Here is an 18,208-nt window from a genome sequence, read left to right on the forward strand (position 1 = left end):
ATAGTATGTGATACTGTCATAGCGTTGTCTGTGGTGAAACTGGAGTAGCGGAGAGTTGGACTTGCAGTCCTTAATATTGGCTGATATCTTGATTCCTACAGGTTAACTTTTTACTGCAGGTATAGGATGGAAGCCTCTGACATAATACAGTGTTTTCTTTTACTGTCAGTAAAGTTCAGGCAAATGTAAAAAACTGAATTATTCAGCTAAGTAATCTCTCAGATTTATACTGAAATGTCAGGCGCCTCATATCAAAACACCACCACTGCTCTTGTATGACATGCCTGTTTTTAGATAACTAGTAAGAAAAAACGAAGAAGCTGGAGCAAGAAATAGCCATTGTTCTATGTCCTAATATGATAGGGTTGAATGAATTGCAAGAATACTTTTTTTTTTAATGCTTGCCTATTAGAAGGGGCAAAATGCTGAACAGCATCATAAAGCATGTTAGCTAGTTTTAGGCTTTCCAGAACTTCAAGAAAATGAGAATCGCAGTTTTGTTAACTTCATCAACATGTTCATTTTTTTCAGCTCCATGTTCATGCATGTCTTTTAACCCGGAAACCAGAAGGCTGTCCATAGGTCTAGACAATGGTACAATCTCAGTAAGTACATCCAAAGATTTCTAGTTGAAATGCTTCCCTTTTTGAGAAGTATATGTGTGATGTTGTGGTGAGGATATTTTTGCTAGTGTTTGGGAGAGAGACTTTTTACTGCTAGTGGAACTGAAGCTGTAGTGTAGAAAATGGCAGATTATTACAAATTTCATTCCAACTGCCACAAAGAGATTGAGTGGGGTTTACAATGTTTATTAGGCGACTCAACAAACTGTCTTAATTTGCATATCTCTTTAAAAATAACAACGCAGAAAAACAGCTGTTGTTTTATTAAATTTGAGTGCCTTGTTAATCATACCATACCAAAGTTTTTTGAAAGCAGCAATTAAGAGGGGGAAAAAACATCTTCTCAGAGGCAGAAGGTGGATTTCTGCTCCATATTTAGCTGCTTTTCCAAACTTCAGGGTTAAGTTTTTGTTTTCCTCTCACTTCCTTCAGTGGAGTTGCCCCTAACTGGAAGTGCTGTTGCTGAAGGATTTGGTTCATTACATCTAAGATGTGTGTGTGTGGAAGGGAAGCAGTGTGGTTTTTAGATCTGGGACAGAGGGTAACAGCTGACCTTATTCATCGGATTTTTCTTCTGGGGTGATGAGTAAAGAGCTATATCACTTTGTGGAAGGGTCATGGGTCAGTGAGGTATTTTTCACCTATGCCTCATCAATAGACTCCTCTTCCAGTTTAAGATCATTTTACCATCATTGCAGATTTTTACTGCTGTTGCCTCTGCTTTATGGGCTTTATAACTGAACAAGTGTTTTGCAGGTTGACATAAGGGCAGCTGTCTGCACGAAAGCCAAGATGGTATTTGGGAAAGGGTGTGTGACCCTTTTAGCTGTTGCCTGTGAGCTGTATCAAAGATGTGAAGGTTTTGACCTATAAAGCTATTAATGGCTAGTAGCAGAGATTTTTTTTGTGCCTGTAGGAGATTTCTCCTTTTGTATCTAGGAGATGGGACAGCTGCCAGAGAATTCCCTGCACCTCTGAAATTCCCTCCTTCCCACTCTCTGAAATAGCTGTAATTTGCCAGTCCTACTAGGCACTTCTGTTTCACCAGGCCTTTGAGGAATGTGAAGGCGACTGTAAATAAGGTATTTAAATACTGTGGCATGATGGAAGAGATGTGTCCTTTGTCTTCAGGGCATTTTGCCTTGAAGAGTCAGAGAGTGCTTGAGTCTGAATGGAGTCAGATATTTTCCATTCTGAAGCTAAAGAAGGTAAATGAGATATGCAGGTGTTAAACCAACAGGTAACTTCAGGTACTTATAGGCATATATTGTCATGTCTAAGGCAGATTCTATTTGTTGCTAAGCTGGGCTTTTCTTTTCCCAGTCTTTTGGATACAAGTACGTAGGAGGGGGGAAGGGCTTATGAGTGTTACTTGATTTAGTCCCCTCTAGCTGCAGGCATTTGTGTGGTAGAGGATTGTGCAGAAAATGCACTCCACAAACTTCCACAAGCAATGAAGTGTTTTCCCCTGTAGCAAACCTAAGGCTTGTAAGAGAAGCCAAAACTGTAATGTGCTACACAAGAAGTGGTGGAGGTGGGAATGGAAGAAGAGCAAGGGTAGTCCCGTATTCAAGTCCCAGCAATATTGGGGTTTTAGAGAAAATCCCTGAGTACTTTAAAGTACTAAAAGGATAGATTTTCCTTCCTGGGCACAGCTATGATGATTAGTTTAGCACAGGAGTATACAAGCAGGGCACACTGACCACAAAATAAGAGAACTTACTACAACAAAGTGACCTTAGTGCCATTACTTTTAATTGTGTGGCCCTCAAAGGGAAAGTACAGGCAATTTACTTGAGCAGCTTGAAATATTTGGGAATTAGTCAGCTGTTCCATGTTAGCACTTCTGGTAATGCCCAGTGTACGCTGGGTGCAGGACCAAAAAAAATGCTGAAAATCATTCTGCATCTTCACTTCAACTGTGTAGAAGGAAAGGACTCCTGGCAAGGGCTGTAAGCTGACACAATACTCATGAGAGTGCCACGTAATCTCAAACTGATCTTTTTGCAGTGCAAGGAAGTACTGCTTTTACTTTCAGTTGTAAATGGAGATAAAAAAGTAGAACTGCCTTTTTTCTTTTACATGAAATTTATGTAAACTGTATGGATTTTGGTTATAAGCCTGGCACCTCATTAATGTGTATAGTACATTTTGAGAAGGATAGGCAGCAATGCTATTGTCACAGAAAGATGTTCCAGCAAAGCCACCATGAGGTGAGCTTGTATGGCCACCTTTCCTTGTGAAACAGGGTGACAATTTTTGCTTCTACAGAGGTGAAGAGATTGTTTTCAACCTTTTGTAACTTCTCAACGTGAAGGCTGCACAAACATTTGTGCAGCACAGCAGACCATTCTCTTGAGCTAAAGATTGTCTGGCATCTTGCTTGAAAAGCAGTGTGGTACCTAAAGTAAAAAAAGTTTCTATGGTTTTTGTTTTGGTTTGGTTTTTTACACTTTGCAAACCCTTTTCGAAAAGAAATAGCATTTCTGTTAATTTACATCTTAGGGACTGCCTAAGGTCCCTTTTGGAAGCCAGAAGACTTTATCATGGTCATAAATTTCTTGCTCTGAAGTGGAGAAAAGCATGTTTTAACAGGCGCAAATCTCTCAAGATACCACAACAAGAAGAAGCAGAGGAAAGGTCTATTACTTGCAATAGGCTGGAGAATTCCACAGCCAAGATGAGACTCCTCACCTAATTTCATCCACTGAAAGTTAGCTTCCTAGATAAAGTTAATCATTAGGTTCTGCAGGCAGTAGAGAAGAGGTGAATTGCCTTTGGACACACCCATGTTACATACCCGAGAAATTGTTTTAGAATGGCATAAATCTCTCTCCCCATTTCTGGGGAGATTTAAATGAGGGATTTAGTTTTTAGGTAGCTGAAGCTGAATTAAATTGATCTTTTTTCTGACCATGCTTGTGTCTAGATGAAGCTGTTACATACTTCAAGGAGGGCCACAAGGACAACAGGGCACCAGAAAAAACCCTTTAGAATTCTTCCTTGGGGAAGAATTATTAAGATACATTCAGTTTCCACATCATCTGATCTTGCAGGTGTCTACAGGTTCAGCCATTAGCAGCACTTTGAATACCTGAGAATGAGTCAGGCTCTGCTTGCTGATGTACGCCCTGGGACTGTGTACTGCCACTGTGGGAAGTTTACTATTTTTTCCTTCAAGAAAACTACAGGATAGTTTCTGTCCTCTCCCAGTTTTTTTACTTTTTATAAAGTGAAACCACTGTAGTAATTTTATAGTGGTTTCCTTGCAACAGATATAGATGTAGGGTCTGACAGTAGATTTAAAAGTCTTCATTCTCTTCTGTTTCTGAAGCGGGTTTGTTGTTCTCTGGAAGACGTGAGAGTGCTGTTGGTCACTTGTGTTAACAGGACGTAGTTAAGCCTTTAAGGAGATCTGCCATGTGCTGTCAAAATGGCATCATCTATGAGAGTACAGACTGTAAATTCCCTGGGGTGGGAACTAGGTTGTGAATGGGTAACACATAACTAATGTATAAAGATTATTAACGCTCAGAAATGAATTCAGTTTCCTAAGCAGAGGTATCTAGTGCTATTTTGGGATACATCAGTTGGCGTCCACCTGCAGCTCTGGAAAGGCATGGGTCTTCCTTAGACCCTGGGCCACGTCAGCTGGCCCCATGGCCAAGGACTCTGAAATGGCACACGCCTGAGGATGGGTTTTGTTTGCCTTAACAAGAGTCATTTGAAACAAGATGCTGATACTATTTCCAGGATGAGGATTTACAGAGGTCTTAGGCTCAAGAGAGGTTTGTCGTTGGTGTATATGTTTCAGCGTGAGGGAGGTGTGCTCCATGAAGGTATAGTTGAGAGTCTTTGTACAACAGTGGGCACTAGATTGGACAGTCTTTTCAGATGCTCAAGACTTCTCCTTTCTGCTTCGTGAAGGCTTTCATGGTACCAAGTCACTGTTCTAATAATAAGCTAATAACAGTCAAGACTGATCACTAACATTTTCAGTATGGTAAAAGAGGTAGTAAAGTAGCTCAAAAAAAACCTCTGAAGATCAATCTTGCCAGAAAAAATGTTTTTAATCCCTGCAAGCAGGGGTTTTCGTTTTGCCATCCTGAGCACTCTGATATATCCCAGCCCCTTCCGTGCTACAGGGCTTGCACAGGACTTGGAAATCTTTCTCCATTCTGTTAACAAGCACCAACTGAGCTGTGCGGGTGATCTCAGCCTTTCTAGCTCATTAAGAGGAGCCAAAAAGCTGCCTAATGAGAACTGAGCGTCAGCAGCTCTGGGAGGAGCAAAACATCTGTGTATGGAGGGATAAAAAACCAATTTCTGCTGGTACAATGTTAGAGATGTAGTCGGTGTTTTTGTAGCGCAGATGACACAATGTATGTGCAGTAGGGCATTAATTTCTTGAGCAAGGTGCCCTGTGCTAAAGTATCTGTCTATTGATGCAACCAATACATTTGGCCTTGAGAGGGAGAGGGGAACAAGTGCAATGGAAGAACACATGATAGTGTAAAGGGGAGCAGGGAGTAAAAGACCTGGGGAAAGATTAGAAAATGCAAAACAAGGAAACATTGCAAATTATCGTATGCTTTCAAAGAAGAAAATGAGAAGCAAGAAGTCTTGGGGGGGGGGGGGAGGGAAGAAATTATATCCGGCATTAAAGTTAATTGGAGCTGTGTTTGTTTTGTACTGTATTTGTTTATCTTTTTGGATGGAGCAGTGTATTAATAGTACATAGCTGTGGTTTGTATTAAAGCATACAGAGCTAATCAATACTTGGGTAAACCTTACGAACTGCAGTTGTGTTTGATTCACTGCTTTATAATGGAGAAGTCAAAAGCCTTTTCAGCCTTCCACTGAAACCATGGGACTGTTTGGGTCACAGAACAGAATGGCCACGTCAAATTTTTCAACGGAAAACTGCAAACAAAAATGAGAGTGCAAACCGTGCTCTTCATCCCACCTGAAGTCACCAGCATCTGTGTGCCACCACAGTCAAAGTTGGGGACAGCCAAGTCGGTAGGAAAGCCAGACATATTCTCCCACCCCATTTCTCTTTAGGAACCAACAGCAGAAAGTTAGCTGTAGTAAAGGGTCTTGCTTCAAGTAGGCTTTGTAGTAAAGCATTTCATGTGGTGCTTTACTATTCTTCAGGCAGTGGGTAATGAAAACCACTTCCTCTCTAAGTAGCTAGAGAGGTATAGCAGATTTTTAAAGTTCTGTGGTCTGTAGAGTTAAGGTGACCCTGATATAGAAATCCAGCCGACTTAATTGATTTGTTACTGCTGTTTGAATAACACTCCCCACTGTAGTCTTCAGTTGCCAGGGGAAAGCTAATGGGAGGTGGAGCAGATTAAGGGAAGGAAGATGAAGTAGAGCAATTCAAGAGAACATATTTATAACTAATTTATGAACAGAAACCTGGAAACAGCAAAATACATAGCTGCCTCAAATCACTCACGGTTGTTTTCCTGGAAGCTGGGATCTGTAGATGTTCCACAGATAAGTATTGCAGCCTCTCCACCTGCATGCCAAGCAGTAGATATGATGTGTTAGGGTAATCCTGGTGCTGGAAAGCCATGCAGATTACCTACAGTGACCACACAGAAAATGCAGAGAGAGACTTTTTTTTTTAATTCCGGTTTGGAAACTGTGGGTAAATATGGGCTTTTTGGTGGTTAGAATGTCTTCTCATGCTCTTTTGCACTAAATATTTGGTTTGCCTTAAATGTAGTCTGTAGGCTCCTGAAGTCCAGTCTTCTATACTGTTGCATAGTGCTTTTGGCAGTGCTTATACATGAACGTTTCACAACCGTATGCTTCAAAATTTAGTTTGTGTTTGTAATGTTTCTTTTATTTTTTCACTCTCTTTCAGATTAAATGAGTTAGGTTTTCCTTCTTCTGCCCCCTAGGTAGATTAGCTCAGGGAGTTCCTATGTAGTTCGCTATAAATTATTAATATGGTGTGTTTTTACACACCTTGGTTTTTCTCTGTGTTTCTCTGAGTACGCGACGTACGCATGTAGATACCTGACAGCAGTTTGAAAGCTAGTTCATGTGGTGGTGCTACAGAGCCTACCCTTTGCCTGGGTGTTTCCTCCAGAGAGAATTTGCAGGAGTTTTGTTGTGGCCACTCTGTTTCCCCAGCTTTGAGCAACTCTCCTCTTCAAAACGAGCAGCAGGGACACCCAGGCGCTCAGTCAGTTTAGCCACATGGGTTTTTCCAGGAGCTGAGGCTGCCAGGCAGACTCTTAGCTGCTGTTTTCATCATTGCCTCGTGCAAAAAGCCATACAGGCGGTGAAACAGCAGCACCAAGGCAGCAGGACTGCAGAGCCGGTCCCCGTAGGTGTGTGGGCTCTTGCCTGGCCGCAGGAGCGAGCCTGGCTGGGTCACACCACCCACCTCTGCCCAGGCAGCCACAGCCTGTGCTAAGGCACCCTCCATCCCACGCACAACGGCTTGCGAGCCACAACGAAGCAGCAGCAAAACAAGAAAGTCCGCTTGTGACATACCAGAATAAACATTAACCACTAGTGGGTTAAAATCCAGGGGGAAAAAGTCTGGGTTTCTATTCGTCCAAAGCACTGAGAGACTTTTAAAGAATGTATTCTTATCATGGATTATTGGTACCTAGTTTGGACCAAGCAACTTCAAGGGGCTCTTACATTCCTGTCAGGTTTTTTTTACTTCTTTTTTAATAGTTCCTCTTTTATCTCCACCATTCTGTTCAGAAGCACTTGTGATGATGTCTCTTAGGCAGCTTTAAAAAGTAAAATAATTTAGTTTTTTAGATGGAGGTACTCAAAATTAGCAAAGGTATAGACAGGGCTATGCTTGCAAAGATGGGAGAGTTTACCTTGGTAACAAATTCAAATGAAAACACTCAAATGCTTTGCATCTCTAAGCACTGTTTCTTTTGTTCTTTCTTTCCCCTCCCTCAGGAATTCATTTTGTCAGAAGATTACAACAAGATGACACTAGTGAAAACTTACCAGGGTAAGAACCATGATCCGTGTTAATTGGTTTGTATTGTCATTAATTTTTGTTAATGTTCTCTTAAGGAGCGCAAATGGAGAGAAGTCTCCTTTACAGTGATTGATTGATTTTTTTTTTTTTTAAACTAATGTAAATGCTGGTTTTATCAATAGATCAATAATGTGCTTTGTTCTGAGATTACAAGACTTTTAAAGAGCTGTTTCATGTTCTGTTTTTCCTTTTAAATGTTCCTTTGGAATATCATTCTAGACAGCAAACTGCCCAAAATCCAGACCACGTTTGGGGAAGAGGAGTATTAATTTTTAATCTCTAGTAATCCCGTGTATTTAATGAAATGACTGAGGAAACTAACCCATCTTTTAGGGCCGAGGCATTTAGGTCTGTAGCTTTTGGGGTTAGTCAGGTTATATGTCAGTAACTGTCGGCTTCAGTAATCTCAAGATTATCAGTGAATACCTGTCATAGTAAAAGGTCAAGAAATGCTAATCTATACCTTTTCTAATTTTATTCTGGTATTCACTAATTTGATGTTCTAAGAAACCTAGCTATTTATCCTTGTCAAACCTCTAAAGGACACTTCGCTTGGGACAGGCATTATTATAAAGGTAACAAATAACATGTGATAATTTATTCTTATATCTCTTTTGCTGTTAGTCTAAGAGGTGGTGTGATATTATACAGTATCATATCATATTATAAGCTAAGCATCATGTTTCTGTATAGAAGCCTCTGACATGTTGGCTTGAGATTTCTCACATTTTAAAATATGTATTTACTCATATTTTGAGTTTTATACCTTGAAATGTTGACAGGATAATTTAAATCTCTAAATGGAGGCTCTGGGGATTGCTTTGTAACATTTAGATTTTAAGGTATGAAGACAATATTGATTTTTGCAGAGCATGGCTAACTTGCATTGACTTTTGAGTTTTTTACTTCAGTTCTTTCATGAATGCCTGGTGTGTTGTAAAATTAAGCTAGAATGCCTGTATTTTTTTCTTAGCTTGTAAAACCTGAACAAAAATATCCAATGATGATAAAATACATATGTGAATCTTAAACAAGATTGCTGCAGTCTGACTGTACAAGTCTTTAGTATCCGAATTTATGATTGCTCCACAATCACCAAAGTTTGACACACCTAGGTTTCACATTTAAGGCTCGTTGCACTGAAGAGTCCTACTGACTGTTCTGTAGCCCCCTTTGTTATTAACTCATCCATTTGTATGCTTGGATTCAGGCTTGCAGGCTTATCACAACCTGTGAAGGGTGAGCTGAAGTCTTCTGCATATGCAGAACAGGATATGCGTGAGACCACCTTTCCTGCCGAGCTCTTCAGGGAAAAGCCTGAAATTTTTGGAAGGGGGGAACGTATATCTTGGCAGTATGGCAGAATAGTCAGTTGACTGTGGCAGCCCACCCAAGGCCTGGGGAGCACCCTGCATAAAGTTAGAAAAAAATTAAGGATAATGAAGGCTGATCTCATGGCCTTCTGCTGCAGTGTGCCAGATGTGCTGCTGCTGCAGAGCATTGGAGGAGGCCTTTGGATAGGAAGATGCCACTGAGAACCTCCATGAGTTGTCCTGTGGGAGAATCCCAAGAGTTCAGATGGCATCCCCCAGATATTGGAAAACAGATGACTCTAATAAAGGTCCATTAAAATCAGTAGAGAGGCAGTACAGCTGACCACAGTCCCAACTGGAGTCACCTTCCTAGACTGCCTGTCTCAGCATGAGAAGGTTTTTTGATCAGTTCTGGTCATTTTGTGCCAGGACTCTCAGATGTGTTAGAATATTTTATCTGAAAGCTGTGGACTTATTTTAGGGCAAGAGAAGCAATACTTGTGCCCAGAATAGGCATCATTTCTGTTCTAGCCCAAACCACAGCAAACACTGACAGCGGTCGGTGTCTGCCTTCAGGCGCTTCAGCCAGCGCCTGTGATGCTCGCTGCTGCTGTGTCCCTCTGGTGTGGAGCCCCTGCCCTGCTTTCCTCCCTCACCTCCAGAGTTTGATGTTTGGTCTTTTCCTTGTTTAAGCTGATGAAAACTGTATTCCCCTAATTTAAAAAATAGTGACAGTGTGCGAGTGACGTAGTTTGGGGAGCAGAAAGTGTGGTGATCCCAAGGCTGCTGGGATCCCCCAGATTCACCTGTGTGTGGGTGTCTGTATAGAAATCCACCCTGTGCAAGGGTTAAAGAAGCATTAGGGCTGGTGTTCTGCTTTCTGCACATTGCCAGCCACGTGGGCAAAAGTTTGGTTTTGGAAAAATACGCCCTCAGGTACTGTTGGAGATGCTTTTTTTTCTTTTCTTTTTTCTCCCCCCACTGCTGGCTTAGGAAAAGCCAGACTGCTGTTAATGCTGCAAATGGAGATGGCAACCAGAGAGGGGGAAAGGCGGTCCCAATTCATTGCTACAGGAGGGACAAGACTCGGTGAAGGGCCATTCAGATTTGGTAGGAAATTTTCCCTGGAACAGAACTTGACAGCTGCCGTAACACAGCCAGGCAGGACATGGGGATGGAGGAGAGCTTCTGCATGAAGGCACGCTCGGCTCAGCTTTCCAGCAGTGCTGGCAACCCATGCTGAGCTACACAAACCCCTCTGGGCCACTCCTCTGTCCAGACCAGAAATGACATGGCACTGAGTAGGTTACAGCAACCCAGGGACAGTCTTGAGTTGCCTCAGCTCCACTAGAAAGTGTCACCCAAAGTCCCGAGGGGCAATTGCATCAGGCAGGTTTTTGATGGTGTAAGAGAGGAAGACAAAGCACGAGATTCCTTGCTGTTTGCAGCGCACCCATGACCTGAGGCTGCCTGCTGCTTCGCAGCACAGTCCCTCTTGCCACCCCCATCCATAGAGACATGCTCCCTGATTCTCCGCTTTTCACACTGCGTGTGGGTGGGGGAGCCCAGCACCCCCTCCACCACTTCCCCTGGGCTCATCTAGACCCATACTGGAGGTCTGGGGTGCTGGGGAAACATCACGAAAGTGAGATGCTCTGGGAGCTGCTTCGAGTCACGGGTTCCTGCAGTTCCATCGGACTGTACAGCAGTAGGCACTTCCATGCTCCTCTTGCTACAGCTGCCTCCATCCAGGACACTGGATCTGGGCTTACTGGGGGTGTCACTAGGGCCAGAGTCCGGTGGTGCTGCTGGGACACAGCAAGGAGGGAAGAGCCTCATCTTCACCATGCTCTCTGGGAGAATATGCAGGGAGGGGCTGCGTAGTCCTTTGGGTAGGCATGTCATGATCTAACAGAGATGAACCTTCCTCACCTGGTCCAGGACTTCCCCCCCTCCACAATCCCATTCCTGTAGTACACCTTCCTCACGTGGCTGTACCGAGGTGCAGGGGCTGGCATAAGCACCTTGGCAAAGCCCTGGGGCAGGGAAAAACATAATTAAAAAGGGACATGTAGTTTTGTTGGGGATGGTGGCCTTCTAGTGGTTCATTTGTTAAAAGCCTCACTTTTAAGAAGTGTTGGTTTTGTTTAAAGTTTTCAAGTAAGGCCTCTGTATTCTTTGAAAATATTTTAGGGGGAGTAAATAATTTTATTTAGCCTACCAAGGGTCTTTAGCCTTAGCCATGCCGGCTGGTTTTGTGTGTGCTAGCTTTGTCTGTAAATGTTCAGCAGTGCTCTTAAAAGTAGCACCTTGCACAGCAACTGCTGGGCTGTCGATCGTCTCCCACAACAAAGTATTATTATAAGTAGCTGAAGCTGCTGTAGTGATTAAAGGACATTAATTGTGTCTTGAAAGACCATGAATATGTCTGCCAAATGATCTGCTAGTGGCGGAGAATGACAGCACGTGCCTAGGCTGTGCTTTGGTCTTGGCAGGGGTCTGCGGCCAGGTCCAGTGTCATGTGGTGGCCCAGCACCAGCAGCGTACGTGGCTGGACGTGCTCCGTGGAAGTTTTGCTGCCACGCTGTGTCTGGAGTTGCGAAATCTTGTTTCTTGAAAGGGATCGAAACACAGAGATTGGGGATGTGACGCAGTGTTAGTCAGGACTCCGGGGTGGGTCACGGGGCATTGGCCTCCTACAGGCGCTAACTCCTTCCCTCGTGTGGGGAGGGGTAGTGCAGGCGTTTGAACGGTGCCATTTGGGATGTGCTGGGAAATTAAACTTTTCATTCTGTGTCGGTCTTTTATAACAATCGCTGTCCCCTCTTCTTCGGCCACAGCACCAGCTGCAGGCGTGGACAACCTCCGCTCATAGTGACCTTCTCTTTTCCTGGGCAGCTCCTCTTGCATTCCTGCGAGACTACGGGTGTTGAAGAAACCCTTCCCCCCTGTCATCAGCCTCGGCTTCCAGCCCCTCACCGGCTGGTCCTGTCGCATGGCTGTTGCTTCTTCCCACTCTGCACAGCTTTCCCCACCCTGCTTCTTGCAACTGCACTTTGCCAGTCCTTGGCCCCTTTGGATGATATAACAGCTCCTGCTTTTTTTATGTATTTTTAAAAATTTATTTAACACACGCTTGTTCTGCCAAGCAGGATTTGTAGACCTGCTTCTGCCCTGTGCTTTCTGCACCTGTTTTGGGGGTGTCGCCCTGCCTCCTTGCTACAGGCCAGCTCACACCATGCCCTTCCTTCTGCTTTCCCCTATGCACAGCCTCTTCTCTTTTGCTTTTCTTGCACATGCTAAGCTTTCCTTTCTTACTACTAACTTCCACCTCTCTTTTGGTGTTTGCTGCTGCTTTTCACTGTTGTAACTCTCCCTTTCACCCAGCACAGCTTCTTGCCCTGCACTGTGCGTGGCCATGCACTGGCTGTGCTTCTCGGACCTCTGCCTTTACACACAGCACAGACCCTCCTTTCCCCTGCGCTCTGCCCGCTGACGTCTCGGCGTGCACCTCCTGGCTGCAGTCTCTTTTCTCTAGGCACCCTTCCATCTTCTCTCCAACCTGCTCTTTGCACGGTGCTCCCTGCTGCTTTCTCATAGCAGGAGTGCAGCCCCCCTGCTCCCTCCTACCCTCCAGCTGCAGATGGACCTGCTCCCTTCTCCTGTCTGCTGCTTCTCTACCTTCTGCACAGCGTAATCTTCCCACACACACGGGCTCTCTTTTCATGGTGGCTTACACAGATCTGCTCTTGCCTGGTGCTTGCTGTGGCTTTTTCTGTACTGTGACCACATTCATCCTCCATCCCCCCTTCTCCATCCTGCTGTTGTTGCAGTGAGCAGCTTTGGAAGTGTTTGCTCCACTTTTTTTCTGCACGCAAATGGTGATCAAGCCTTCCATGGATGAAGGACCAGCTTTTTGTTTGCTGCTTCACAACCCTGAACCTGTGTTAATCCTAGGGCCCAGACCTCTTCCTTGCTCCACTGTCAGCTTCCAACCTTCTGACATTTTGCTGCTTTAAGCCTTACGTGGGTCAAATTCCTTCTAAAGGACAAGTGACTCCCTACTTGCATTTGTCCTCTCTTTCCTCCCTTACTTAGATGATCTCCACTGTGTTCTTTCACTTGGTTCAGATATTTCTGTCATCAGTGTGTGTGTGGTGGCACCAGCTAAAACGTGCGGTACTTGCAGGTGTACAACAGAGTGCTGAATTGAAAGCTCTTTTTGGGGAGGGAGGATAAGCAAAACTATCATGTACACCCCTCCCACCTCACACGTTTCTTTAACGTCTACTCCTTACATGCCAGAGACAGCTGCCTCACCATCCACAGGCAGTACTTCTAGCAAAAGGTACAAGCCCTGCCTTTTAGAAGAAGTTTTAGGAGGAGATTTAGGACAGTTGGCTGGTGCCAGCTATCCCCACGGCCAGTTCAAACCACGGGGAGCCGACACCAGCAGTAGCAGTTGCCACGTGCTGAGAAAACATTCCTGGAGAGGCCTTGAACAGCCTGATCTGAGGCAGCTTTGCACGCCCTGTGGAAGTGCACGGGTCTGTCCGCAGCACTGCTGGTGCACACAAGCCCCTGGGACACCTCTACGAGCGCACCAGGTGCTTGTAGCAGCATGCATCCCATCGTGGCTAGTGTGGGTGCTCCCGGGGAGACCAACAGATAGGTAAAGGCAAGCAGTAGTCACCTAGGGGGTCACTGAATTTCTTCCCAGAGAAATCTGGAGAGGAGAGAGGATCTGTTTAAAAGAGCTCAAGTGACTCCTGGGTGGTCCCCATCCTTCTATCTTGATTACAAACCCAGAGTTTAAAAGGGTGCGGAAATGAAAGCCAAAATCTGGGCTCTTCTATGGGCAAGGGTGAAAGAATCTGGGCACAGTTCATGTCTGACACTGTAAACTGGTCTAGCTGCCAATCGCAGTTATGGGAACTTGTGTCAATGCATCTATTGATTTTTCTCCGCAGGGAACCTGGGTTTAAAAAGCAGTGTGGATCAGGGGCAAATGTTGCCTTGTGCAAGCCTCCTCTTCTTTGCTACAACTAATTCCCCCTCATAGGGTTTGAACACAGCTCTCATCTGTGCTGTATATTTGTATAGGGCAGGCAGCAATCCTCCCATATGGTTCTGAGGAATTTCTGTGCATTTCAAACAGAGGTTTCAGGCTGGTTTTTAAGCTTCCAAAGATATTTAATCTTTCCAGTGTGTCAGCTTTTACACAAACAAATACAAGCAGCCTGCTTTGTGCGACACATGTTGCCAGGTCTCAGAACAGTAATAAACCAGTAGGGCTGTAGATTGAGGAGTATGGCATTTGCTGTGAAGTTACAGCTGGGAATAATTCTGCATGTCTTTCCAGCCACTTGTTTTATTAAAAAGTCGGCGCAATTGGCACTTCACAACCAAGCCCACTGGTCATTCATACAAAAAACCGTCTGTACAAGCCTGAGTTCCCTTGTTTTAATGAAAAGCCTTGGATGGCTTTATTTAGGTAGCAGTAGAAATTTATTCCTTCAGCTGTTTTATTCATCTTTCCCAGCTGTGATCTTTTTGGGGGGTTGTTTTTTTTCTTTTAATTTTGTTCCAACGTCCTTTTCAGCTGGTTTGCATGCAGTGCTAAAAATTCCCTTTGGTGCAGGGTTGTGCCTGTGCTGTAACTCATCATTCTGCTGGGGTACCACAGTCTGCGGCTCAGATCCACCAGACCTCACAGCAGGAGGAGCAGCAGCGTAGGCATCTGCAATTCTGTCATAAGACCAGCTGAAAAGAAGTTTAAGTAGAGCCCAGAGTCCTTTCCACAATGGCAGCTTTGTTGGTGATGATACAATGATGGAAGGAAGGCTTGTGCTACTGTAGCAGATAAATGGCTGCAGTAGGCATGGAAGGAATTAAGTCTTGCTTCTGCTCTTTCTCAAGCAAACGCTGAATGTGCAGAGCAGGGATCTTACAGGCTGGCATGGTAGCTCATGTCAACAGGATTATTAAACACCAGCTTCTTCTGTAGGGAAGGGTGAGTGGGTGAGTAGGGAGCGGGGCAGTTCGATGCAGTTGGTATCTGCAGTGGTCTTCTGCCCCTGTGTCCGTCTCCACAATGCGATTATGTGTCTGTCTGCTTCATTTTCAGCTCATCAAAGCAGGGTCATGATGATTCTCTTTGTCCTGGAGATGGAGTGGGTGTTGAGCACCGGACAAGACAAACACTTCACGTGGCACTGTTCAGAGAGCGGCCAGCGGCTGGGAGGGTACCGCACCAGCGCGGGCGCCTGTGGCCTGCAGTATCCTTTGCTGAGCTCTCAGTTTTACTTCTCTTTGGTACGCAAACAGCCCTTTTAGTTTATTTTTCTAGTTGTCCTTCAAATTTTGTGCCCTGTATAGGTTCAGTGCTTGTGAGAGAAACTGTTATTTAAAGCCAATTTTAAAAACTGTCTGTTCTCCTTGCTTTGTCTCCTTAATGCGCGGTGGCATATTTAGGTCTAAGCATTTTGAGCGAAACAATGGGCGATCTGCAACCTATTGTGGTCTGCTATTGTAATAAATATGGACAGGGCCTTCATTTAAACATGCAGTGCATGCTTTCTTCTAAGAATTAATGGTAGCAAAGTAGGTCGGTGATCAGGTCAGTGGGCCTGTGTGTATGCATGGTAAAAATCAAATGACTTTAATATAAAATAATGAGTACTTGTCCTTCACTCTGGAACAGCCCACTATGTATTGGGAATTTGGGTTAACTAAAGAGTAAATGGCTCCAGAAATGGCACTCAGGTGGCTTATTCACCTAGAGCTGCCCCAGCTGCCTGACAATAAAAGAAATATTAATTCAGCTTTATTGCAAATGAAAAGGGAAGTGGAAAAGTATGAGCTCTTAGGCTGAAACCAGGGGTTAGCATAAACAGAATTTTAGTGCCCTGTAGTGTATGTGGTATAGCTGATGTGTGTTTTACTAGTTCATGGGAAGTAAGACTGACACAAATTTACTGTCTGAACATGGACTTGCTTTGTATCATCTGGTCATTCAGCCAATCTAAATAGCATAAAGACCAAATTTAATTTTTAATTAAATGATAAATACTTTTGAAAGTGTGATGCAGGAATTTGTCCTGTATTCCCTAAATGTCTCTAGAGAATGGATCATTTTGAGTGATTTAAAATTTTGGAGGACCCTTTAATTTGGGTCATCAGATCATGCTGGTGGAGGGCAGGGAAAGGGAGAATCATTGACAAGTATTGCAAAAAGCTTGGCAATACCAGGAATGTGGGGTTTTTTTCCCCAGTGTCCTGTGTGCATAAAATCAGTGCTAAGCAGTTGCTCCTTAAATAACCAGTATGGACTCTGAATGTGGAATTAAAGTGGACAAAGAGGTCAGAATCTGTCCAGTTAGGTGGTTCCAGTAGGTGGTTGAATGAGTCCAGATTTTATTCAGTTTAGAATATGAAGTGTGATGCACCTGATGTCGCTGATGCTTCCCCAAATATGACATAAAACAATACCCTTTCATTGTATTCATAAACTTAACTATAATGAAGAAGCAGTGTGGTGGGCTGACCGTGGCTGGACGCTGGTGCCCCCAAAGCCGCTCTGTCACTCCCCTCCTCAGCTGGACAGGGGAGAGAAAATAGAACAAAAGGCTTGTGGGTCGAGATAAGGACAGGGAGAGATGGCTCAGCAATTACTGTCACGGGCAAAACAGACTCAACTTGGGAAAATTAGTTTAATTTATTGCCAATCAATTCAGAGGCACTACCACCATCACTGATGGGCTCGGTCTTGGCCAGCAGAGGGTCCAACTCGGAGCCGGCTGGCGTTGGCTCTGTCAGACATGGGGGAAGCTTCTGGGAGCTTCTCACAGAAGCCGCCCCTGTAGCTCCCCTGCTACCAAAACCTTGCCACACAAACGCAGTACAAGCAGAAAACTAGTAATAGTTATTTTATACAGTTTTGGGAAGGGAAAGAGAGAGTGTACACCATCCAACTCTAGCACCTAAGTTAGAAAGCCTGGGGAGATGATTCCTCTGTTCATGGCAAAGGGCTACTTCAAAGGTGTTTCATAACAAAAACACAAATTGTGTCCTCTGGAATAGTCTTTTTTTTTCTCACTCTTTGTTTTACTCAGGGAGACTGCACTATTAATATGAACAAGTATGAGCTTGATCCCTAAAAGGACATTCTGAATACCTCCTTGAGACTGGAGCACTATTCACAAGGTTGCAGTATACTTGTGTTAAAAGAATTAACAAGGCATGAAAGGAATGCAAAGCTTGTATAAGCAATGTATTTTCCTCAGCATTTTCCCATCAGATTTGATGTGGAAACCCGGCACGTGTTTGTTGGTGATCATTCAGGGCAAGTGACCATACTCAAACTAGAGCAAGAGTCCTGCAGCCTTGTTACGACATTTAAGGGACACACAGGTAAGGCCTCAGGAGACCCAGTTTGGTCCTTCATCATGCTCAGCGTCATGGTGGTTTGACTCTCCTGTGAAACACTAGGATGGCTTGTGTCAGTGCATAGCATGGAAGGGAGATAGACCTTAAATGGTCACTACAGCTCAGGGAAGTTTATTCTTTATTGGTAAAAATGAGAGTGATCGGACTTCTGGTCAGAAAAATTCTATGGCAGAAAATGCCCCAATCAGTAGCTGCTAATTAGAACAGAGTAAGACTAGATCAAGTTGTGGTAATTCTTGGGGGAAAAGGATGCTCCTCAAGGAAAGACCCATGCTGGGACTTGTGCCTCATCACACTTTAAAAACAGCAACCCTGGGATTTGATCCTGCCATCTAAGAGAAGAAATGGCAGTCGGCATTTTCTCTCCATATCCTTCCTCTGTTTAAACACTAATAGCTCAATCACAAGGTAGCACACGGTACTTCAGTCCTCGTGCTGGGATACTGTGAAGATGCCCGTAATATTCCACACTTCTCTTTTGTAATCTCCTGGGAATGATGGAGATGAAAAGCTGTGTAGTCACACCATGACCATCCTTTTATCATGCTTTACCACTCAGTGGATTCATCTATGTGAGTGGCAGCAGAACCCTCTGCCCGCAGAAGAGCAGGATGGGGCTTCAGTAGGTTTTCTAGGCTGTTAGTTTTCAACTGGCAAGCACAGTGGCTGCATGGCCTTTGCTAAAGAGACCTGCATTTTAATCACTCTCCCTATTTTTGGTTGTATCTCTCTATATAAGTTTAGCTACATTCCTTTCTTCCACTTTCTGTAATGAAATGACTGTTGTGTGCATC

The 18,208-nt window shown here is 44.2% G+C and overlaps 1 protein-coding gene across 5 annotated transcripts in view; it reads left to right on the plus strand.

The window, feature by feature from the left end:
- WDFY2 (WD repeat and FYVE domain containing 2) overlaps window positions 1-18,208 on the plus strand; it is a 72,707-nt gene that overhangs the window by 38,240 nt on the left and 16,259 nt on the right. For all 5 annotated transcript variants that reach the window (XR_012652958.1, XR_012652961.1, XR_012652959.1 and 2 more), the window contains exons 3-6: window positions 532-605; window positions 7,569-7,623; window positions 15,094-15,244; window positions 17,266-17,378. Coding sequence is in view for 1 of the 5 variants with exons in the window: in XM_075046284.1 (XP_074902385.1) it covers window positions 532-605; window positions 7,569-7,623; window positions 15,094-15,244; window positions 17,266-17,378 (393 nt within the window). In the remaining 4 variants the exon portion in view is untranslated. The remainder of the gene's footprint in view (window positions 1-531; window positions 606-7,568; window positions 7,624-15,093; window positions 15,245-17,265; window positions 17,379-18,208) is intronic.

This window comes from Buteo buteo, chromosome 14, assembly GCF_964188355.1.
Source record: "Buteo buteo chromosome 14, bButBut1.hap1.1, whole genome shotgun sequence".
Lineage (NCBI taxonomy): Eukaryota > Metazoa > Chordata > Aves > Accipitriformes > Accipitridae > Buteo > Buteo buteo.